Source organism: Dermochelys coriacea, chromosome 7, assembly GCF_009764565.3.
Source record: "Dermochelys coriacea isolate rDerCor1 chromosome 7, rDerCor1.pri.v4, whole genome shotgun sequence".
NCBI classification, from domain to species: domain Eukaryota; kingdom Metazoa; phylum Chordata; order Testudines; family Dermochelyidae; genus Dermochelys; species Dermochelys coriacea.
Genome location: NC_050074.1, coordinates 64,029,651 through 64,055,055, shown reverse-complemented (window position 1 = coordinate 64,055,055; position 25,405 = coordinate 64,029,651). Strand labels below are relative to the sequence as shown.

Sequence of the window (25,405 nt, the reverse complement as noted above, 5' to 3'; positions counted from 1 at the left end):
TGCCTGGGCTTTAGTACACACCTTAGTGGCAATGTCAGTTTTTGGCCAATTGTGTTAGATATACATGAGGGACACTGCTCATTGCATGTGGGGCAAACCCACCCCACCCCTGGGTTTAGACGGGTTCCAACCTTGGCAAGTTGACAGCCCAGTTTTGGAAGGATAGATAGGTCTAGAAAGAAGCAAGGAAACAGACATCAAGAAAATATAAAGAAGTTAGGGGGACAAGCTTCTGTTTTCCCCTTCCTGTGGTTGCACTTACATAACAGTTCTCTTGGAGAAAAATTTTGTTGAAGGTTGAGTGTGCAAGAACTAACCATTTTTCATATGTACAAGAATCTCCTTGCAAAAATACAACCTCTAGTTTCACAACCTGCTTGTAAGACAAGAGTTCATCTCACTTATTTTCCCACTTCCATCCCCATTACCATCAAGTGCATGCTTCGCCATTGTTTGGTATACAGAATTCATATCGACATCAGGGAAAGCTCAGTGCACAGAATAAATGCAAAACAAGGACCTGCACTGCAGATGGGAGATGTGACTTTTGCCATTAACAGTATCAAGACTGGTTTCAGAGTAGCAGCCATGTTAGTCTGTATTCACAAAAAGAAAAGGAGTACTTGTGGCACCTTAGAGACTAACAAATTTATTTGAGCATAAGCTTTCGTGAGCTACAGCTGACTTCATCGGATGCATTTGGTGGAAACTACAGAGGGGAGATTTATATACCCACACAGAGAACATGAAACAGTGGGTTTTATCATACACACTGTAAGGAGAGTGATCACTTAAGATGAGCCATCACCAGCAGCGGGGGGAGGGGGGGAGAGGAAAACCTTTCATGGTAACAAGCAAGGTAGGCTATTTCCAGCAGTTAACAAGAACATCTGAGGAACTGTGGGGGGTGGGGTGGGGTGGGGTGGGGGGAGAAATAACAAGGGGAAATAGTTTTACTTTGTGTAATGACTCATCCATTCCCAGTCTCTATTCAAGCCTAAGTTAATTGTATCCAGTTTGCAAATTAATTCCAATTCAGCAGTCTCTTGTTGGAGTCTGTTTTTGAAGTTTTTTTGTTGTAGGATAGCCACCCTCAGGTCTGTAATCGAGTGACCAGAGAGATTGAAGTGTTCTCCAACTGGTTTTTGAATTGTTATAATTCTTGACGTCTGATTTGTGTCCATTTATTCTTTTACGTAGAGACTGTCCAGTTTGACCAATGTACTTGGCAGAGGGGCATTGCTGGCACATGATGGCATATATCACATTGGTAGATGCGCAGGTGAACGAGCCTCTGATAGTGTGGCTGATGTGATTAGGCCCTATGATGGTGTCCCCTGAATAGATATGTGGACAGAGTTGGCAACGGGCTTTGTTGCAAGGATAGGTTCCTGGGTTAGTGGTTCTGTTGTGTGGTGTGTGGTTGCTGGTGAGTATTTGCTTCAGATTGGGGGGCTGTCTGTAAGCAAGGACTGGCCTGTCTCCTAAGATCTGTGAGAGTGATGGGTCGTCCTTCAGGATAGGTTGTAGATCCTTGATGATGCGTTGGAGAGGTTTTAGTTGGGGGCTGAAGGTGATGGCTAGTGGCGTTCTGTTGTTTTCTTTGTTGGGCCTGTCCTGTAGTAGGTGACTTCTGGGTACTCTTCTGGCTCTGTCAATCTGTTTCTTCACTTCAGCAGGGGGTATTGTAGTTGTAAGAACGCACGATAGAGATCTTGTAGGTGTTTGTCTCTGTCTGAGGGGTTGGAGCAAATGCGGTTATATCGTAGAGCTTGGCTGTAGACAATGGATCGTGTGGTATGATCTGGATGAAAGCTAGAGGCATGTAGGTAGGAATAGCGGTCAGTAGGTTTCTGATATAGGGTGGTGTTTATGTGAACATCAAGTATTAGCACCGTAGTGTCCAGGAAGTGGATCTCTTGTGTGGACTGGTCCAGGCTGAGGTTGATGGTGGGATGGAAATTGTTGAAATCATGGTGGAATTCATCAAGGGCTTCTTTTCCATGGGTCCAGATGATGAAGATGTCATCAATGTAGCGCAAGTAGAGTAGGGGCATTAGGGGATGAGAGCTGAGAAAGCGTTGTTCTAAGTCAGCCATAAAAATGTTAGCATACTGTGGGGCCATGCGGGTACCCATCGCAGTGCCGCTGATTTGAAGGTATACATTGTCACCAAATGTGAAATAGTTATGGGTGAGGACAAAGTCACAACGTTCAGCCATCAGGTTAGCCGTGACATTATTGGGGATACTGTTCCTGACGGCTTGTAGTCCATCTTTGTGTGGACTGTTGGTGTAGAGGGCCTCTACATCCATAGTGGCTAGGATGGTGTTTTTAGGAAGATCACCGATGGATCGTAGTTTCCTCAGGAAGTCAGTGGTGTCTCGAAGATAGCTGGGAGTGCTGGTAACGTAGGGCCTGAGGAGGGAGTCTACATAGCCAGACAATCCTGCTGTCAGGGTGCCAATGCCTGAGATGATGGGGTGTCCAGGATTTCCAGGTTTATGGATCTTAGGTAGAAGATAGAATACCCCAGGTCAGGGTTTCCTCAGCTCTCGTCCCCTAAAGCCCCTACTCTACTTGCGCTAAATTGATGACATCTTCATCATCTGGACCCATGGAAAAGAAGCCCTTGAGGAATTCCACCATGATTTCAAAAATTTCCATCCCACCATCAACCTCAGCCTGGACCAGTCCACACAAGAGATCCACTTCCTGGACACTACGGTGCTAATATGTGATGGTCACATAAACACCACCCTATAATCGGAAACCTACTGACCGCTATTCCTACCTACATGCCTCTAGCTTTCATCCAGATCATACCACACGATCCATTGTCTACAGCCAAGCTCTACGATATAACCGCATTTGCTCCAACCCCTCAGACAGAGACAAACACCTACAAGATCTCTATCATGCATTCTTACAACTACAATACCCACCTGCTGAATTGAAGAAACAGATTGACAGAGCCAGAAGAGTACCCAGAAGTCACCTACTACAGGACAGGCCCAACAAAGAAAATAACAGAACGCCACTAGCCCCCAACTAAAACCTCTCCAACGCATCATCAAGGATCTACAACCTATCCTGAAGGACGACTCATCACTCTCACAGATCTTAGGAGACAGGGCCAGTCCTTGCTTACAGACAGCCCCCCAATCTGAAGCAAATACTCACCAGCAACCACACACCACGCAACAGAACCACTAACCCAGGAACCTATCCTTGCAACAAAGCCCGTTGCCAACTCTGTCCACACAGCTATTCAGGGGACACCATCATAGGGCCTAATCACATCAGCCACACTATCAGAGGCTCGTTCACCTGCACATCTACCAATGTGATATAGCCATCATGTGCCAGCAATGCCCCTCTGCCATGTACATTGGTCAAACTGGACAATCTCTACGTAAAAGAATAAATGGACACAAATCAGATGTCAAGAATTATAACATTCAAAAACCAGTTGGAGAACACTTCAATCTCCCCGGTCACTCGATTACAGACCTGAGAGTGGCTATCCTACAACAAAAAAACTTCAAAAACAGACTCCAACAAGAGACTGCTGAATTGGAATTAATTTGCAAACTGGATACAATTAACTTAGGCTTGAATAGAGACTGGGAATGGATGAGTCATTACACAAAGTAAAACTATTTCCCCTTGTTATTTCTCCCCCCACCCCACCCCACCCCACCCCCCACAGTTCCTCAGATGTTCTTGTTAACTGCTGGAAATAGCCTACCTTGCTTGTCACCATGAAAGGTTTTCCTCTCCCCCCCTCCCCCCGCTGCTGGTGATGGCTCATCTTAAGTGATCACTCTCCTTACAGTGTGTACGATAAAACCCACTGTTTCATGTTCTCTGTGTGGGTATATAAATCTCCCCTCTGTATTTTCCACCAAATGCATCCGATGAAGTGAGCTGTAGCTCACAAAAGCTTATGCTCAAATAAATTTGTTACTCTCTAAGGTGCCACAAATACTCCTTTTCTTTTTAGTATCAAGACTAACACTTACTCTGCATTACAGAACAGTACATACTGTATTAATATAGTGCAATGGTCAATGTATTATTAAAAATATTGTAAAAACCACACGGTTTCAAATTCCACTTAAACAAGGGTTACAATCTGTGTGCTGAACATTCATTAATGGTTATGAATCAAAAGAGAGAGGAGGACTATAGCAGGTGTGCACATCTAAGAATTTCAATACACTGTAAAACTGTATGTAGCCAACAGCTTCATCATTTGGCCTTTCTAAGCTCGGAGACAGGCAATTTTTCATGATTTTACCATTTTTGGCCAAACAAACTTTTTAATTAAATATCCCACATGATTCCAGATGTTTGTTTATTTGTTCCAATGAGGCTGTAAAAATGCCTGCGTGATAAAATTGGAGGACTAGTGCTAAAACAGGCTAGACTGGAGCACTAACTAAACATGGGAACTCTCAGGAGTATGACTACACAGCAGTGCTTGTGCTTTGAAGCCCATTCCTCTGAGGGAGCTGTAATACCATGGTTACAAAAAATAGCATAACTGGACTTGTTTGTTCTAAAAAGATTATTATTATAGAGCCAAACGACTGGCTTACTGGCCAATTTTTTTTTGATTGCCAATTGTGTACACACTGAATTTCTAAGGCTCCTGCAAACCTAAAGCTAATTTTAATATCGGTTTACTTTGTTGGAGCCAACCTTTTCACAACTTTCTGTCATTTTATAGACTTGGTGTTGGGAGACTGAGCATTTTCATGGTTTCTTGATACTTTCATGACAAAATGAGCTATGTCTTGAAAAATCTGAAGCTTTCTGTTCCATTTAAACTTTTGCAGCCATAGCTATTTCCCCATTATTCATGTTCTTTCTGATCTGAAAGGGATGACTGGCAGCTAGGTTTGTGGGATAGTTGTGGTGAATTTTGGGAAAGTCATGATAAAAACTCAGAAGTTATGGAGATATTAGGGAAAATATAAAGAGGTTCAGGCATGCTTTGAGTAGCTTAATCAGGGAATGTAGAACCTTTCTAAGCTAAATCTCTAAATGTAATTTGAAAATAAATGCTGGTATTTTTAAAGTAATCTAAGGATGCTGGTCATCCAACACTCACTGAATATGAATGAGACTTGGGCACCTGACTCCTTATGCGTCTTTGAAAATCCCAGAAAAAAGTTTTATATCTCATTCTTGAAATTTTAGGTACTTAACTACTTCCTCTTCCCTCTTACACAGTCTTCTTCAAGGCCCAAGATCTCTTATTTATCCACCACAAAAGTTACCACAGAGCTACTTCCTCCTTCTGGTTGACCTGCTCAACAACACACAAACAGTTTTCTCCTGCCCATGTATTCAGAACTTCTGGTTCAAATCAAGCAATGCAGACGAGACTCACAAAATAATTTAAAAAAATTCTTATTTAAAAAGTATTAACTCAACTTTTCCGAACCTCAGAAAAGGTTCAGCCTTGAGCAAAGCTTGGAGTCAGTTTACATAAAATTCCAAGCCTTTCACCCATCCCTAGTTCCACATGACTGGTTGCTCCTATCAGTGTAATACACAAGATAGTGGTTGGTTTTATGCTGAAGTTTTAATCTACAGTATCCTAATTCAAATCCAACATTCTCTTGAAGCACAGAAAAAAAATTGTGACTATAAGTGACAAGAACATGAATTCAATGATCCCCAAAATGTATTTCTTGAACCATATTAGTCAGGGTCAAAATGAAAACCAACTGAAACTTACTCCACTTTTGGTAAAGTCTCTGTGCTTTATAGCAAAACACATGGACACTGAAACAGACTCTCACCACTTAACAAGTAACTCAAATTTGTCCCACTAAAGGCCACTGCTTTTCCAGAGCAGTCTCCATTCCAGTGGCAGCTGCTACAGTGATGGCAGCAGTGTCAGCTTCATTGCTCTGCCTTTTCATCAGATCCCCAGTAATAAACCACTCCTTGGTACAGGGACTAGTGGCTCACTCTTCCCACATGAACATCAACTGCAGCAGCAGGAATCATCCAGTGGTGAACAACCCACCTTCCTCAGAAAAGTCCCTCTTGAGCAGCAGCAGCAGCAAGAGCACAAGAAGTTCCTTTTCACCGCCTACAACACAGAGTTCCCTAATCTCCTGAAGCCATCTTCTCACCTCATCCACATTGCAGGGACTTACATTGCTTTGATGACTCTCTAATGGAGCTAAGTACCATTACCACTGCCACCAACTGACCCCTTTTAATTTATTTTGCTAAATCCCTGCCACCAAGTTAGTCTAACCATGCTTCCCACTCTTCACCCCACCCTCACTTCTCACCGTCACTTTCTCTCCACCCCTTCCTGTGTGTTTATATCCCCTTCCACATCCTCTTTAACATCCATCATCTCAATTCCAAACCCAGCCAACTGTGATGTTAGCATACCAGGTGCCAGCTTATGCCAAGACGCCAGCCCTCAGTGAACACTGACAAATGCATAGCTGGAAAACAGTCCAGCTTACCTGTGGGTTAGTATAGTTAAAATAGATATTAGCATTTTAAGAATGTATTTAGACTTTATGGGATGCTTGTAGAATACTGCATATATTAATCCTACTTATAACTTCTGTATCCATGTTATAATGTGATGTTTAAATGTTTGCTCTGTAATTATAAAGATGTTTACTAAGACTGTAAATTCCCCCACAGTCAGGGGAGAAGCATTACTAAGAGTGAAATACCAGTTCACCAGAAGAGGTGTTATGGCCTCCACAGCAAAAGGAATTAGACAAGCCATTGTGGGCGGACTTTGTCAATTGCTTTCCCCACAACCCTGAAGAGAGTACATGCTCAATCCCTCATCCCATCACAGATTGAATGCTGGGGGAAAGGAATACAAATAACTGTCATAGAAAACTTATTTTTTCACTGCGTGACCTCTGAGGAGTGAGGATTTCTTAGCATATGCAAGGAGTTCCCAGCTATTTTGCCTGACAGTAACCTGAACATTATGATTTTTGGTGTACAGCAACCATCTATCACAAAGTCAAGCTTGACTGGGTGACAAGATAGACTGGAATGCCCCAGGGGACTGTCTGTGACTCCATGGTATGACTGTTATAGCGCTTTAGGAGTTTACACTTGTTACTGGGTTGGTGAAATCAAATAATAAACATACAACCCATTTGTAGTTTTTGCCCTTGATAGTCTGGCCTGAGGTCAGCACTCAAGATCAGAAGCTACTCTAGGCAGCATGACACCAACCAAAATGTCAGAACCATCGTGGCACATAGAATGGATTTCCATCTTGAATGGTCCTTTGCAATTCTTCCTTTAGCAGGAGTCAGCATGGTAAAATTTAAGTTTCTTAAATTCCTCTAATTCACATCTTCCAACCTCATTCATGATCGGCCTTTTGTTCCAATTCCTTTGACCTCAGCTCTAAAATCTTCTGTAAAAGTATCTTCTTCTGTATGTTGGACATAACCATCATTGCCATCAACTTGTTCTTAACTGGTGCAAAGCTGCAAATTGCTGGAACCATCAATATACGTATGTAATAAACTCTGTGCAAGATAGCGCAGACCAGACTTTCACCTTGAACTGCTTATTCCAGTCTTGTTATCAGTAGTGCTAACAATAGAGTGGGAGATAATTCTGGATCCTAATGCAACTTGCTGTTGGGAAGTAATTCCTGATATTCAATAAAATTTCACAGTGACCTTGTTCCAAAACACGATCATTTTGACTGCTGCTGCCCCCACGCCCAATTCTGAGTTGTGGTTATTTCACTTATACTGTACTAGCTAATCATAGTTTCAACATTCGAGGGTCTTGTTGACACTTTGACCAGTAACTTGTGACATGCTGCTTCGCTCTATATTGCATTACCAACTGGAACATATGACCAAATGCAAAAAACAGAAATGATGGATTCTCTATGAAGTGTCTTGCTTGCTTTCATACAAGCCAACATAGCAAACTTCTCTCTATTTTCATAATATCTCTGCCTGGCATGGAACCTCCATATATTTTATTCACTTAAAATTCCCTCTTATTCATCTCAGTTTGACTTATTAAATGAGTTAAAGCCAATACTCCCTATTTATAGTTTCTGTTAAAATTTATTTTATGATCCCTCAGGTTAACTAAATGATAAAAACTATCCACAGATATTTTTTTGGATGGCACGCATTAAGCTGCTTCATGCAGAGATATAGAAGAAATCAATTGCTAAGCATAAAGTGTAGTTCACATTAAGGAAACTGCAAACTATAATTAATTATGATAAGTTGCTATGTAAATTATTCTCTGACACTCCCAGCAATCAATTTAAAACTTAAAATAAGCCTCTGGCTGGAAAATGGGATGAGCACCTAACAACTGTGTCAATAATAATAACGAGAAGATTGTAATGATAATATAAACAGGATAATTATCTTTCTGGAAGCAAGTTTTCATGCAAACTGATTTCCTTTGCTTTTTTATGTCTTTGATTTAAGAAGAGTGTGATTTTTCAGTGTTATTTGTATATCTCCTAGAAAGTCTTCAAAAATGAACTCCCTTATACTTTAACATTTATTATAAAGGGATACTTTAAAGTCAATTTTATGTCACTTACCATTTTAGAAAATGTTTAAGACATCATTTTATAACCTAGGCCCCAATCTCTAAAACATTTATGCATGTGCTTAACTTTTCCATACAAATAGTCCCACTTACAGTCAAATTACTTGAAAATACTTATTTTTAAATTAAGCTTCCATTAGACTAGAGAGAGTTACCAGTGGAAGGTATTTTTTGGGTTGCAAATCATCCCAATTTACACTGTTATACTCCCTCTAGCCCAACAGAAACTTATTTTTAAAATTGGATTTTTCTGTAGAACCCAGAAAACTTTTTCCTCTAATGCTGAACTGACTTTTGTCATTCATGCCTTCATCTCTTCTAGGATAAATTATTGTAATTTGTTTTAAATTAGGTTTCCCTTGAAATTGATCAAGAAACTGCAACAGTTGCCAAATGAGACTGCCTGATTTTTCCTTGATATAGCTGAGAGAGAATCAATAACACCTACCCCTCTGTGATCTGCTCTGGTTGCTGGTGAGACCATACATTTAATTAAAGGTCTTACTGATGGAATAACCATTAATCTAGGTCCAAGGTGATTCTGTCCTATTGTCCTGTTAATTACACACTTTAAAAATCTAGATTACAGATGTTAGTAATCTAGACCTACTCTGTGTCTCCTCTGCTCTCCCTCCAAAGCTACTTCTTGCCATTCCTAAGCTTTCATCTAACTCAGGTCCCAGACAAACTATTGTTGGTTCAGTAACCTCATAGCTGTGACTCCCTTCCTGAATAATCCACAGGAGCCCCTCTAGCTCTCTTCATGGCTCAGTGCAAAGGGTTTCTTTTCAAGTCAGTTCATCTGACCAGCTATAAATTATAACTTCTTTGCTGCCCCTTCTGTAGTCAAAGTGGAAGCTTCCTTCTGAGCCCAGTTTTAATTTAGCTATTATTGTTGTTAATCTTTGTAAAGTACCCAGGAATCCGGGGACAGATGCTATATATTTTTAAAATACATACATATGCAATGAAGGTAGTAAATCTTCCTTGAGAACATAGATATTGGCATGTCTGGCTGGTATGATGATTGCAAGACAGTCAAAGGGACTGCTAAATTTCCAGGAACAAGAGATACCTCACCTCCTAGAGGAAGCCCTAAGATTTGTGAATGGATTTTGTATGCTTTTCCTTTCTACACACTTCCTGTGACAATTACATTGTGCTTAAAAAAATAGTAATGAAACTCAACATTCCGAGAATGGGGCACAACATAATGACCACAAAGAGAGTGACTCCAAGACCACTAGTCAATTATAGTGCTTGACTGCATTCATTTCCAGAGTTCCCTATTCCAGTTTCATATAGTGGAAGCCTTCTCACAAACATGTATGTGTCTTGGTAGAACATTTCCCACTAAATTCTGTCTCCAGGCAGGAATTGATGACTTACACCATCCTTTGTATGTTGTCCAGTCCCATGTCATTATTCATGTCTGGCAATACATGCACATGAAGTGCTTTCTGCTGTCAGAGTTGAAAACAAATCATAGAAGATATAACATTTCATTAGAAGCTAGGATCATTATATGGACTGCTGTGACCCTGGGAATCCCTTCAGTGTGAACTGTCAGAGAGTCCACCGTACTGCAACTCACACCAGGCCTGATACACTTATTACTTCCAACAAACTATTGTCATAATATGCATCTAAAAGGTCTCATATAAGATAGCATACCTAAACTGGAAATATGCTGGTCCTGAAAATGATTATGTGATGTATGTTCAGGTTGTGTACAAAGTGTTATTATATATGTGTGCTGGAAATACATTCTTCAAATTTTTTTGGGAGGCAATGCGTACAACACACCTGCCTCACATAAAGGAATATGTATTTACCTGCCTGACTGGCTTGATTACAGGAAAGGGGACAATGAAAGTATATTTATATATAAGGTAAACAAATCAATCAATCAAACAAGCAGCGGAGAAGACAGTTCAGCGATCATGCCGGGGACAGAATCTGCACCACAGGGAGCCTTCCTGGCTCGAGGGACAGACAATGGAGTTCGGGTAATATAAAAACATTTTAGTTATCCATCACATAGGGGACATAAGGGCCCTCTGAGTCTGTGAACGGTGGAGTCTCTTGGCCTGAAGGGCAGGAGCTGCTGATAACGGGCTGTGGGTGAGAAACTGCTTTAGGCAAAGTTGTAACTTGTTAGAATTAAATTTTACGCATTAGAAACCATGTTTTGTTTTGCTTTGTCTTGTCTGTAACCATATCTGTCGCTTTTCCTCTTGCTTAGTCTCACTTATAGCTCTGTTCTTTGTTAATAAACTTATTCTTCATTTTACTATAAACTATCTATCTCAGTGATATCTTGCTATGACGTAAAGTGTGAGTTTTCAGCTACACTGACCAGTTGATGTGTGGTCTCTTTGGAAGCAGTGAACTTAATTTCTGTAAGTCTCCAGTGAGAGGACACTACAGAGAGACGTCTCTGGGGAATTGGATTTGCCAGTGTTTTTTCCCAGAGGCAAGATGGCAAGGAAAGAAGTCCTTTATAAAATGTTACTGGAGACCAAGTAGTGTGGGACAAATAAAAATAGGATCTCAAACTGAAAGCTTTCAGAGTAGCAGCCGTGATTCGCAAAAAGAAAAGGAGTACTTGTGGCACCTTAGAGACTAACAAATTTATTTGAGCATAAGCTTTCATGAGCTACAGCTCACGAAAGCTTATGCTCAAATAAATTTGTTAGTCTCTAAACTGAAAGCTTGTCTCTCTCACCAGCAGAAGTTGGTACAATAAAAGATATTATCTCACCCACCTTGTCTCTCTAATATCCTGGGACCAACATGGCTACAACTATGCTGCATAGTTCTAATTATATTAATTTTAAAAAACGATTTTAGGATCTCTAATTTAGCTGAAGAGGCAGAACAGGAAGGTAATTGCATCTTCAAACATGGAACCCTCTTGAAGGGTTCTGCTAACAGTTAACCTTTTATACCTATGTGTTTAAAGAAAGAGTATTTCTCTTACTCACAACATAAATGTAATTTTGTGTATTTTCTTCATACCCATGCAACATAGCAAAAATCTGAAGTTTGGCACAACATAAACAGTGGAATTTTAAAAAAGGAGAATGCCACCAAATTTGGGGGCTTTAGCTTACCAGATGAATTTTCACTAGTTTCAAAAGAATTGCAAATATTTTACACAACTCTGATTGTTTCAATCTATTGGAGGAGTTATTTGGAATACTTATTAATATTTACTACAGGTTTGGAAATGACATATGTGTAAACACAGGTATTAAGACATAAAATATTAGTCTAATGTAGCTGAATAACTAATCTGAGGAGCTTGAGATCACAGTGTAGGAACCAAAAATCAGACATGAGGCCGGAGTATAGTTACTACTTTTGAAAGTTAGTCCAACAGGAGTATTGTAGGATGACAGAGTAGGAGTGCTAAGCTCTTCTGTTGAGTCACTTTGTTACGAGATGTTTAAAACCCTATATGGACAGTACTACCGAGCCACATGAACAGATAGTGTCAGTTCGATTCCAACCAGAACACTAGGGAGATTGGTGCTTCAATCAGGCTGAGGGAATTAGGGTCTGAAACAAAGATGGTCCTACAAGGAAAATCCTAGTAACAGACAAGATTTGGAGAAAGCTTAGGCTGAAGTTTAGGAAGGGGGTAAATTTGAACTACATACAGTGCTGTCTTCATAAGCAGGGCAACTCAGGTATCACAGTATTTTGATGTAATATCATGGTGTTTGTACTCCCACATCATAACATTGTGAGATGACATTGAACTGTGGTATTTTGTGGACCCTGGAAATGATTCTGAAACTTATAAAATCTGTTCAAGGCACGCATCCAAGACATGGGATCATCCTGAGAAGATTAAATCAATCCTGGAAATACCATGTTCTTGAGTGTAAAATATGAAGATGAAAAGCTACACTGTGTAGCCTGAGCACAGCTTGCTGTCTTTGTTTCAATATGAAAAATAAATAAAATACATGGAAAATTGTTAATGTAAAACTTTGCAAGTCCAATGCATTCCAATGTTGCTGCTCTTCCTCCCAGCCCCAAAGAAGAATTAATTTACTGCTAGCACTGAGCTGTTTGCCAGCAGTTCAGATTCTGGTAAGAAAGACCCTCCAGGGATGAATAAAAAATGCTCACAAACTCATGGCCATTCTCCCTTTCAGTTTGGGTTGAAAAGTATTTCTGAAAGCTTCCAATATTTACATATTAAGCACTGGAATAAATTGCCTAGGAGGCTGTGGAATCTCCATGATTGGAGATTTTTAAGAACAGCTTAGACAAACACCTGTTGGCAATGGTCTAGATAATACTTAGTCCTGCCATGAGTGCAGGGGACTGGACTAGATGATCTCTCAAGGTTCTACAATTCTGTATGTAACAGCTGATTCAACCATTTCACATGAGATTGAGACCATTCAAGAAGAGAAAACCTTTGGGAGTGTGGATCAAAAATGGTGTGTTTACAGATTTTGCTTTTTTCTTGGAGGTCTCTCCATTAACTCTAATTAAGCTTCCTTTAGGTTTGTGAGCTTTTCTTAGTTTTCAAAACAAGTTAAGTGGTCAAGTAAATCCTGCTATCACATTGTTCCAAACTTTATTCATAGCAGCTGGTGTTCTGCCAGGTTCCTTAATTATTTTCTTAAGCATATATACGTGTTTCTTGTTGGAATGGGACAGTTTTACCACTTTTTTGGACAATATGGTCTCTTCCCACCCACTGTAGGTATAGTTATGGTTAAGCATCAAGGAAAACAACAGCACACATGTTTACTATGCAAAGTGAGGAGGGCTGGGGGGATGAATGGCATAATTTTTTGTATGTTAGGTTCTAAATCCAAAACGCACCCCCTACCAAAAAGTGACAAGGAAAATATTGTTGTGTTTATTTTTAATGTTAGAATTCTTCTCCCTTCTTGTTCACAGAGATGAACAGCAAAGGAGATAAAACTAGAGATATTTGACTACCACTTCCCTCACGTCCCATAGAAGGCAATGGGACTCAACATCTCACCTAGTTCTAAATGTGCAGCCATATAAAGACATGCTCCTGCTGCCAGACACAGCCAAAAAGAACTGGATTACAGGAGAAATTAATCCATAATTTAGGGACATAACTGTAATACATCATCATCTGAATTGCCAGTCTGGAATATATTGATCTAGTTTAAAATAATCTCTTTCACTGTTAGGCAATTGCAATGTTCACTTGTTCTTGACGATATTTCTTTAATTTTCTAATTTTTTTTTAGAATAGAACCGAGCCAGCTAAACCAACAGCAGGATTCCCATCTGAAGACAACTGCATTTGCTGAGAAATTAAAGATGGACTCAGGCCACAATAATACATCTCGACGGGCTCCAATTTTTACATCCTAAAAGTCTGGGGCTTGCTGAGATCCAGCATTTTGGTTCAGTCCCTTCTTTACGGGAAATGGTAGGTATTGCATATCATGAATGACAGACATGAAGTGATTTTTAACACCTTCAATTTGCTTCACTTTCAGCACTTTCTGTTAATCTTCAGAAAAAGTCTGGCATGATCACTCAGGCTCATTTAAGCTCTTTCACCTTCCTTGGAAGCATCAGGTAGTACTGGCTGTTGCACATTGTTCAGTCTCTCAATAACCAGTAGAAGAGGCTAAGTCAGTTTCAGTACACAAAGATAGATGGGAACCCAACTTACAATCAGTTCCTAAATATAAGACTAGCCTTGATTTAAGTAGTCTTTACGGAGCACGAGTGTCTCTATTCAACAGGGGTATCTAGTTACTTTACATCAATCCCACTGGGAAAAGAGTTATAATTTTAAAATTATGTGGAATCCAATGAGCAACTAGGGGAATTTACATGGCCATTCCTATATATGTTTCTGGCTGCAGAGTGCTACAAGGTTTTCAAAATTCTTTCTTTTTTGGAACAAAGGGTGAAGTGGCTTGGAATGCTACTTTTATGGCAGCAACAGTTCTTTGCCTGCTTTCAGAACTTTGCTTTCCCTAGGCATGCTGAAGGAATCTGAGAATTTGCCCAAGGTGGTTTTGCAGTTCTAAGGATCACTAAAATTGCATATTGATCCCCTTTTAATGTTGAAAAACAAAACAGAATCCCTTTTTATTGCAATATAAATGTGTTAACATTTTGAAATTGTCGCTCTAAATTGTTAAATTGCAAAATAACTCTCTCTTCACAAATATTAGAATTTACAAATTCTTTCAAAATCACCAGCGCTGCATGTAATCATCTACTTAGCAATATTTAAGTACTCTAATCTCTTTATGTTTTTTTTAAATCGCTAAATGTTATTATTCCATAGATTTATTTGCTTTCCCAGTAGATTACCTCTAAATCCTGTTTAATATAGTTAAAATCTGTAGTCTTGACAGGTATGGTTTTCTCATCAACTGCTTGAAAAGCACAGTGTTCTCACTAAAGTGCCGATGCAGCAGTAATGCGTTCAGAAGGCCTTACAGCAAAGTTTACCACTTTGCAGTAGTTCACAGCATTAGAAGCTTAATTTTTACCTCTGTGATTGGTGAGATCCCTGGATCCTGAAGGCAGTGGCGTATAGTGTGTCTCAGGGGAGACGGAGGCAGTGTCACTGGAGGAGGCCTGTGTGATAAAACAAATATTATCAATACTCTTTAAAAAAAAAAAAAAAAGTCAATGACTAAACAAAGATGCAAAATGAGCTATGTGATGTGATTACAGATGCACAGAGTTGACAGTCATATGCAACACTGATAAATAATCACGTGGGAAAATGTAAGGATTTTAAATGTAGTTGCCAGTCCTCAAAAGGACTTTCATTAAGAATCCTTTGACAACATTAAAAATGTCATTGATAGTTCAATAAGAGTTCATTTGCCTGCATGAAAGTCATCAGTCAGCAGATTCTTTCAGCAGAATAGGAAGGTAGATTTAATTATCACCTCCTTTTTAAAAATAAAAACAAAATATATTTTGCACTACTCATTGCCTCACTTGGAAGATAAACGGTTATGTCACAAATGAGAATGTTCATAATGCACTGTGCAAAAGAAATTAAATAGGATATACAGCTGTAAGGAAAAATAACCTGCATCAAAAGTTGGAGACATTTGTGAAGCCTGATTTAATAAAAAAAACTTATTTAATACAGGCGAGAGACAAAAACAACCTTATGTAACACAATCCCAAACTTTCCCCATAATAAAGAAGAATTCCATATCTTATGCCTTTGTCTGTTATCCAAAGGAAATATAGAGGTGTTTTAAATCCAAGGCAAAGTACATTTTATCCAGTGAGACAGGGTTGCATCCCAAGGGAATATTATAAACACCTAGCATTACAAAGATCAGAACAAGGTTCCATTTATGCTTTCGAGTTACAGGGCAGCAACATTATGTTGTTGGAATGAGATCTTAAAGCAAAAGTAAGGTCTTATTTGTGAACACGTATCATTCCCATAGAGTATTCCTTAAAAAGATGTATATTTTTTCTCATTTAAAAATTGTTATTTCACAGACAGATTGTAAAACTTGTGTTAAAACATACAGGTTTTCTTTAGTGCCTCCTTTCCACAGTGCCTGGAGCAGATCCGATTTGTGCCACCATCCAGAAAGTCCTAAGATTAGACATTTGCAAAGACATGGGATTCCCCCCTGCTGCCAACAGGGGGTGACATTACATAGTGACAGGGGAAGGAAAGTCCATGCAAAGTGGTGGGAGGGAGATGCAAAGGAACAGGCCAACCTGCTGCACAACCTTAGCACTGGCCCTGCCCCAGAGCATCCCAGGTGTAAAGTGCAAGTGGTGCATTCCCAGTTCCAAGGGTGAGCACCCGGCTCAGTTGACCATGCAGCTTCAGCTCTTGGCAGCACAGTAGCAGCAGTTAAGTTTTCACATGCACTTAATAATCTCCAGGGCTTTGATGTCCTTTCCATGCTAGTTAATGTGGTAGAGATGAAGCATTTAGTTTTCACCACACTGTTTTTCCTACTGCTGCAATCCACTCATCTAGATACAAAAATCAGACTGATGACTTTTAGAGAAGATAAAACAAAGGGGAAGAAGAAATGCAACCATTAAGCTATTTCTTAAATCCAGTGACAATGTATGGGATGGGTCATGAGACAAGAGTAGCCATAGTCTACTGCGTGATGTTCCCCAAGCACCCATTGACATGAGTGCTACTAATAAATCAAAGTAATCCTAGTAAACATCACTATTTATTTGTAATGGTTTTGTAATCACTCACTGTTTGACTCAGACTTTTTAATTGGACAGATATTTAAAAAATAATTTACAAAGGTTGATGAGAATATCAATTTTAATGTAAAATGGGACTACAATGTTTTGGCTCAGCAGGTCTTCAAACATTTGGAAACACTGATTCCATTTTTTTTAAAAGGTTACCAGGAATAAAACTACGATTGACACTGGTTTAGAAATAGTAATGATAAAAATAAAAATAAGGAATACATATTCTGTTTGAAGTCTATGAATATTTAGAAACCTTTTGTTTGTCATTCTTTTTGTACTTTTTTAGATGCTAATACAGTTTAAAAGGTAAGTGACTCAGTGGATTAGCATACTAGCCTTTCACCTCTGGAGAGCCATTTTTAGTTTTCACACAAGGTCATATGTTGGAATGATTTCTGCGGTTGTAGCTTGGTCCCTATTAGAAATCTAGCCACATCACTAAAAGATTGCACTATTTAGCACAAAGGACGTCTTACAACAGATATAGGACTCCTGAAATAGCAAGAATGTTACAGATCATGACAGGGATTCTATAGCTAATTCTTGCACAGCTTCTTCTCCTACGGCCTCCTGCAGTTCGGTACTATTATACCCTCCGACTTCATGAATACAAAGCTGAAAAGGCCACAGGCACAGTCTGCATCCTCACCTGGTGACCAGTGTAGCTGCATTGACTTCAGCTGGTGTAAACTGTCATATTTCAAATGAAGATGCAGACAAAAGAGTTCAGACCTGCGAGATGTTGAATGCCGTCCAACTCTAAATAAAGACAATGCAAGCTGAGGGCATTTGCCACCTCACAGGATCAGGCCCCCAAATGGCCAGGCCAGTAGTGTATGCAATAAGTCCCAAATTCGAAGTACAGAGCATGTGTCCACTATACTCTATTGTTTTATCTTGGCCTGGTAGCATTGGGCAAGATGAGAATAACTGTGATTATAATTTATTTAACATAAGATCTTTTCTCCAAAGTCTCTCCAAAAGCTCAAAATGGAGGCCTCATATTATACATTCTAGATGTTATCTGTCTATTCAAGTACTCATATTTGGGACTCTGATAATAGTGAAGGTCTCTCGTTGGTGCTTTTAATCACAATTTAGGCTGTTGACAGTTTGATGATAGCTTTTCCTAAAATTACGGGAAGAAACGGCCTTTTCAGCAAATACCACTGACTGAGCAAAATTCAAGAACTTCTAAAAAGGATATTGTAGTGAAGGAGAAATTTAGCTTTATTTCCAATTTTAGGAAAAGCAAGAAGAGGAAGATTTTTTTATTGGCATGTTGCTGCTGTTTTATGTACAGTATGTAATTCCCTGTCAAGTATATAACAGTTTTCATTACTTTTCTGCTAAGTGTTCAGTTACAAAACCTTTAATTCTATGGAATACCATATAGTGATTGGAGCGTTTTGCACAAATGTCAACTGAGTAAAAATCCTGTATCAAGTTTTTATGTAAGCCTGTGTGCCAGTAGAAGGAAGCCACAAATTCTCTTTTTACTGTTTACTGAGAGGGTGCCGTAAGCTATTTTCCAAAGTGACTTGCATAGATTTATTATTCTTAATATTCAGAAGAATGTTTTGATGGTGATAGCATTGACATATGAAAGTTCTGTCTTCAGATAGTTCTGCTATTTGCACATGAAGTTCTAGTTACAGTGCAAAAGTGACCTTGAATGGACATAACTTACAAATATCTTAAAGGGAAAAATGGTGAAGAAGTGAGATTTTCTGTCTACTGGAAACATGTCAAAGGGTTTAGTAAGAATGTTCCAACAGGTAACATTGATAATCTGTACCTTAGTATGATAATAAGATACAATGCATAAATTCAAAGCATGTGAGTAGTTTAAATGATATAAATGGGATTACTGAAGTCTTAACGTTATGCACATGCTTAAGCATCCTGCCAAATTAGGGTCTGAACTTTTCTTTAGGAATATCCTCCAGAGTTCTGTTGGAGTAGGAACTGTAAAACTCAACCCTAAGTAAACAAAATAGAAGACAAAAGTCTACTGGGCTTTCAATTCAATACCTTTTCCAAATCTACAGACTATCTATAAAGCTGAAATAAGAAAAAGCAAACCTGTAAATAAAAATAGTTTTGATCGTTTTCATTAGAACAATGGCAATTGCTTATGAAATTCTATATTTTGTTGAATCGTTTGGTGCTGCTTCATGTGCTATACTGCTGTATCCCAAAGAGACCTGTTAATATTAGGTATTTTTCAACTTGCTGCAGATAGTGAACATTCCTATTCTAGCATTTCTCTATTTTCTATCTTGAAATATTTACCCTTGAGATATGAGAGATCATCTTCATTTCTATGATATGTCATAAATTCTTCACACACACACGCTCACCAATAACTGGAATAGTCACTAATACATTGTATCTGACAAGTTTTATAACACAGGAAGAAGAGCAAGTTGGCATCCTCTCTTAAAAGAATTCAATGGATATACAGAGCACTTACGAAAAGACATGGTTTATTAGATCATTTTGCTAACTGCACAAGAAACTGATTTCCCCAGCTGAATACATTAAACTCAGGCATACTTTTCACTGGATATTATTAACAGAAATGTTAGTTCTAGCAGGCATTTTCTGGACGTTACCAGAGCAAACCCAACAGATAGATGGTGGAGAGCATTGGCATGTTTAGAAATGAGATGGGGTAGCTACCAAATTCTTCCACTATAAAAAAAAAAGTCTAGAAGCTATAAATCTAACAATGTAGTTAAACAAATACTCTAAAAGACAACAATTCCAGAATGCACTCAAAAAGAAAAGGAGTACTTGTGGCACCTTAGAGACTAACAAATTTATTAGAGCATTCACAATCACTCAGCTCTTATTGTGTATTTATGCCACACTTGCTCATCCTAAAATGAGATATTATATGTAGTGTACAAAAGTTGGAAACAGCACTGTCTAGTTTCAGCAGCCTGTACTTTTTGTCTTATAAGGAACGGGGGGTGGGAAATCTAGCCTTTATCTTTTCTCAAGAATAAATAGGAGTTGATATATATCTTGCCATATTAATACATATCATGATATACAAATAGACCTTGATATCTCTCTTCCTCTCATTTAAATACAAACACACATATATACTCAGGTCAGGGTGATAAACATCACAAATATATAAACTATATGTCACTGACATTTACCCATCTACATGTGAGAAAAATATGAACCGAGCAAAGATTTAGGAAAATGGTATGACCTGACAAGTAGTATCAGAATGACTAGTTATCAGTAATAAATCAGGAACAGGTTAGAAGAATTAAGAGTGTAGGATTTAATAAGAAATATTGGATACAGGCCAAAGTTACTCTTGTGTATATAGAAAAAGAGTACTTGTGACACCTTAGAGACTAACAAATTTATTTGAGCATAAGCTTTCATGAGCTACAGCATGTGTATATAGTTTGTATGTGAGTTCAGTAATTTTGTAAGCATTTGGGGATGCTTAAAGGCTCTTTCTATCCATTGCAGTGTTTTTCCACTCAGACAGAATCTTCTGCATTTTAATGGAACACTACACGGCCCATCTTTTTAAAAAGACTGTTGAAGTGAACATTGTTCAGGGTAATATATAGAGAAAGTGTGGCCTTTGTTTTCTATTTGTGTTGCATGATTATCTACCATTCTTGTGTTTTGTGGGGTTGCTGTTTATTTTCATACACCGACTCACTGTATTTCACAAGGCTGGTCAAATTCACCTACTCTGTCAGAACGGTGCCTTTTGTCATTTTATAAATTTATATTTAAATTAAAATGAAAATAAAAATAAAAATTTAATATAGTACTACAGTGTCAACCCAATAATATCAATATCATCAAATGCAAAACTAAAGTTCATTATATAAATCCTGTTAGTTTCTATGACTTTCCATTACATCCACTGCAAAAAAAGATGAGGAATGAACAAAATCACTGCATTGCCCAGTTTCTGTATTTATTAAACCATTCCTCCCAAAATGTCTATGACAATATGATACTGGGAATAATGATACTGATGTTCTCTGTAAACCACTTTGAGATTTACAGATGCTAGTGCTATAGTAGAGCTAGGTATTATAATTAATTTATATTATATTATAATTATATTATATTATATTATATTATTATGAGTAGGAATCAACTCACATTTGCTTTTTTTTAAATAATTTTCTTTCCTTTTTCAGTGTTAAGATTTCTGTTGTAAATATACTTAAATCTTGTACTCAATGCTTTTAACGGATATACTATTTTAAAATCTTTATGATTACTACTAATTAATTAATTATTAATTATTATTATTATTATTATAATAATTGCCTACATAAACATCTGTTTACTTTGTTGGTGTCATGCTGGCACAGAGACTGTTTCTTATACATTTGAACAACATCAAGCACCTGATGGAGACCTGATATTAGTTGGTGGGGGGAAGGTGGGAGGGCTCCAGCCCCTACTATATCACAAAAAATTAACACTGAGTCCATATAACAGGTAATGAGGCACACCAAGATAAAACTTTCTTAAAACTGTTACGTTGGGGGATTTTTTTTTTGCCATAAACTTTATTAACAACTCGGAACATATACTGAAAAGTTGACAGCTTTATTTCTCAACTTAGAAGAAGAAGAAAGAATTAAGGAGACTTTAAGAACTGACAATGCCGGGCTTATCAGAGCTCTTACTATTTAAGGCAGACTAGGGAAGGTCTTGTTCAGGACCACCCCTCTGTGAACTAGGTTAGAGGTCAGAGAAAGGTCAAACAACTGCCATGACTGATACCAAGACCTTGTCATGTTTCAGAGAAGCCAACAGGTGGCATGGCATGACTACACAGGAAGTTTGCTTTGCTTCATGACATAGGAAATATTTTTCATGCTGAACTTGTAATTGCAGATCCCACTTCGGGGGATTTGTGTTGGTAAATTTGTAGCATAAACTAGAGTCATTTTAATTACTAAGAAATACCAGCTGCACGGCATTATCACAAGTTGCCTGATCTTTCCAGGCTTAATGAGATGACCTACTTGCCCCACATAAAAATAGTGACTTGTTTCAAAATCTGTTTTTAGACATTTGACCATGGTTGGGAACAAACCGCAAATGAATACTATGCTAAGGTGGGGGGGGGGGGAAACTGCATTGCCCAGTATATAAGTGTTAAGAATGCTCATGTTCTAAGCAAACTGTGCTTGTGATATTTTGCTGAGTGCTACTGAAAATGAGGATATTTTTAACATGACTCTTGCAAATAGGGACCCAGGTTGGCTTTTTTTTTAAAAAAAAATATTTTAATTAAAAATAGCAACTATGAAAATGTACCATTAGAGTGACACACAGCCTGACTGCTCTTAGCTAGTACACTATTTTAGTCTATAATTACAAGTATATTACTAGGAATTAAATTTAAAATGTAGGGAAAGGGTCTACCAATTTGATTATATTATTATTAATAATGAGCAGAATCCATGAGACAAGAAAGAAGGCAGATGTCAATAGGATAAAGGCTTTACTCTGCTTCACTTTATTCTTGAGTAACAACTTGAAACTTTCAAGAAGAAAGCTTGAACCACATCAAAAGTCAAGGCTTTTTCAGACCGGTAGGTGAATCTATAGTCACTTCTATAATGACCTGGAGAAAGAGTTACAACCTTCACACATACTGAAGTGAAGTAAAGTACAAAAGACAAAAACTAAAGGAGCGACACTTTTGCACTATCCAAGAGGTAAAGGACTCAACTATAATTTGACAGATGGCTACCAAAGCTTCTGAGAAATACTGACACCTAATTAAACTAAAAATAAAATAGGATATGTGTATGTTTGTTTCCTGAATTCCTTATGCACGGGCTAAAATCAAGATTTGGACAGTGCTGCAAAATGCTCGCTCCACATAGTGGCCGGATATATTGTACATCTGCCACATGCAACCCAATTTATAGGGACCAATGTTTAAAGAAAATATAAATAGTCTTGTTATTCTTGGAAATCAACCATTTTTCTTCAAATGCTGGTGGAAGTAAAGGGCAGACTGTAATTCAGCCAGTCCCCTTTGAATCATGGTTTGAGAAATACCAAAAATTAAATAATTCTGCCATCCAAATTAAATATCGCTACTGACATTTTTTTTAAAACTTGAATACTTGAATAATTAAACATTTATCCAATATTTATTTCAATAGTAGAAAAAAATATTGCAACATTTCAGACATTCTTCAGTTTAATGAATAGTACAAGTGTCTCACTTATAATCAAGAGTGTGAGGTGAAGCTTCGCAAATATCTCTTCTGGAGAATTGTATCAGGTTACTTTCGGATTTGATGCTATTAATAAAAATAGGCTGATTTATTGTGGTTGTTGGAAGACAAAGAGAACAGTGACCTTCTGATTTGGAGTCAGCATCACAGCTCTGATAACCTATGGCCAGAAAAGTAACCATTTTGGTTATTTAAACAAACACAGGGCTTAACAAAACTTGTGGCATCTGAAAATACATTTTCCTCATTTTCATGTATAGGAGACAATCACTTAAAAACCACATCTGAATTTGTTATAATTTTTGGTTTCCTAATATAAAACTGCAAGGTTAGGGTAGGTTGGGTATAACTGGATCAAAAATGTAAATGAACATAAGAGAATTCTTATTCATTTAGGCTTAATTGAGTGTAATTGATATGTCTGGTGTGCTGCCAAATCTAACTATTGTGAATAGTACCTAATGTATGGACATTATTTTTGGACTACTGAATGCCAGAAAATAATGAGCTGGCATTCAGCTTTGGTGAATCAGACCCTGAATTTTCATCTAAGAGCAGTTTTGAATTATTACTGGAGATAAGGTGTAAATGTGCAAGGGAATTTTATCCATGTTTCTTCCATGAATCATAAACGAGGGAAAAAATTATAGTCTAAATTGCACTTAAAAGGAATAAAGTCTTTTCATGTCATACATGATTTATCAAAATGATCTCATTTTAAGGGTACTGTGGTGTATCTTGATTAATAACATTAGTAAGCATGATGAATAGCCTCTTTAATGGTAACGCAGAATTTATTGGCAAAATCCCTACTACTACCAAAAAGGGTGGGAAGTAAAATATGCAGTGGATAGTTACTTGCAGATACAGCTTAAGTAAACTCTCTCCAAGGTATTTTGCACTGAGGGGCCTTTGATATTTATTCACTTGAATATACGTGTGGCAGTGGACAAACAATTTATTGTGAACCACATTTTCAAAATGAATAATGAATTTTACCTTCTGTGGCAGCTCAAACCACTAAGTCAATTGGTTACCAGTTCACTGCAAAACAAGTTCAACTGTGAACGTATTGTAAAAGTATGTAGTGCATTAAGGTCTTTCAAGCTACCTCTTGAAAAGGGCATATTACCTTTCAAGAACATTGGTCCTGTCCCCTCATGCCCTTTTTCAATATCCTCTTCACATTTTGCTTTAATATCCTAAATACTTCCCTCTCCCATTGCCCCCCCCCCTTTTTTTTTAAGCTGCTCCAGTCTGCCCTAACTAATTTCCTTTTGGGCTGATAGATCAGAAGCCTTCCTACCACTGTTCGTTTTAGACCTGTGAAGCCCTCCCCGTAATCCCGCTGCTTGTCCACAATTAATCTTTCCAGTTGCCACATTATTAACACTACCACCCACAGACAGAGGATGCCTGAGCCTGGCTGGATACTAGCTCCCCACTGGAGCCTCAAAGATGTCAATCACACGCTAGTCAGAAAGTTGCCTGCTGTCAACATCAGAGGTTTTCATCCTCTCCTACCCGCTGATCAAACATTTTTCCTCAGAAGATTAATTCAAAGTCTCCACCCATTTCCTCCCATATCCTCTTTCCCTTTTAGGTTTACTCAATGATCCATCTTCTGTATGAAAAAGGAAGCAGTGAATAATAGAAATCTTTTCAAAACAAAAGTTAAGCAACAGTAAATTTAAATCCCAGCTGTTGTCAACCTTTTTTTTCCCATTTAAACACCTTAAAGCAGCCCGGATTAGGCCTAGCCTGAAATGGCTTTCTTTGATCAAAGGGCCCAAGACTACACAAATATAATCACAAAGCAGTGACTGCTTCTAAGCAGCCTGATTTGTTTTATTGTAACACGTAGTACATGTATAACAACAGTGCATTTGTTTCCTTGACTTTCAAGACCTGTTTTTCAACTTAAAACATATCGTCACTTGAAGCCAAGTATTTTAGGAATTATATTTAGCACTGATTTTTTTTCAAACTATGGTAAACTGCCAGAAGAAACTGACTTTGATATGTTGGGTTAAAGAATATTTGTTTTTAATAGTTTTTAAAAAGTATCTATAATTGAGGGCACAAGCAGCTGGGGTAGTCAGATCTGCTAGTCAGATCAAGTTTAAGTGATGGGGTGGGGAGGAAGGAGGAAGAGCCTTCAGCATTGAAACCTCCTCCATGATAATAGACCAGATTCTAATATTTTCACTCATGCTAAGTGGATTCTTACTCCTCCATTAGTTCAGTTCCATTCATCATAATGAATAATAGAATCCAGTCCTAAAGGA

The 25,405-nt window shown here is 38.1% G+C and overlaps 1 protein-coding gene across 2 annotated transcripts in view; it reads right to left on the bottom strand.

The window, feature by feature from the left end:
- LRMDA (leucine rich melanocyte differentiation associated) overlaps nucleotides 1–25,405 on the bottom strand; it is a 959,691-nt gene that overhangs the window by 129,447 nt on the left and 804,839 nt on the right. For both annotated transcript variants that reach the window (XM_038411757.2, XM_043518073.1), the window contains one exon: nucleotides 15,135–15,222. In XM_038411757.2, coding sequence (XP_038267685.1) covers nucleotides 15,135–15,222 — 88 coding nt within the window. The remainder of the gene's footprint in view (nucleotides 1–15,134; nucleotides 15,223–25,405) is intronic.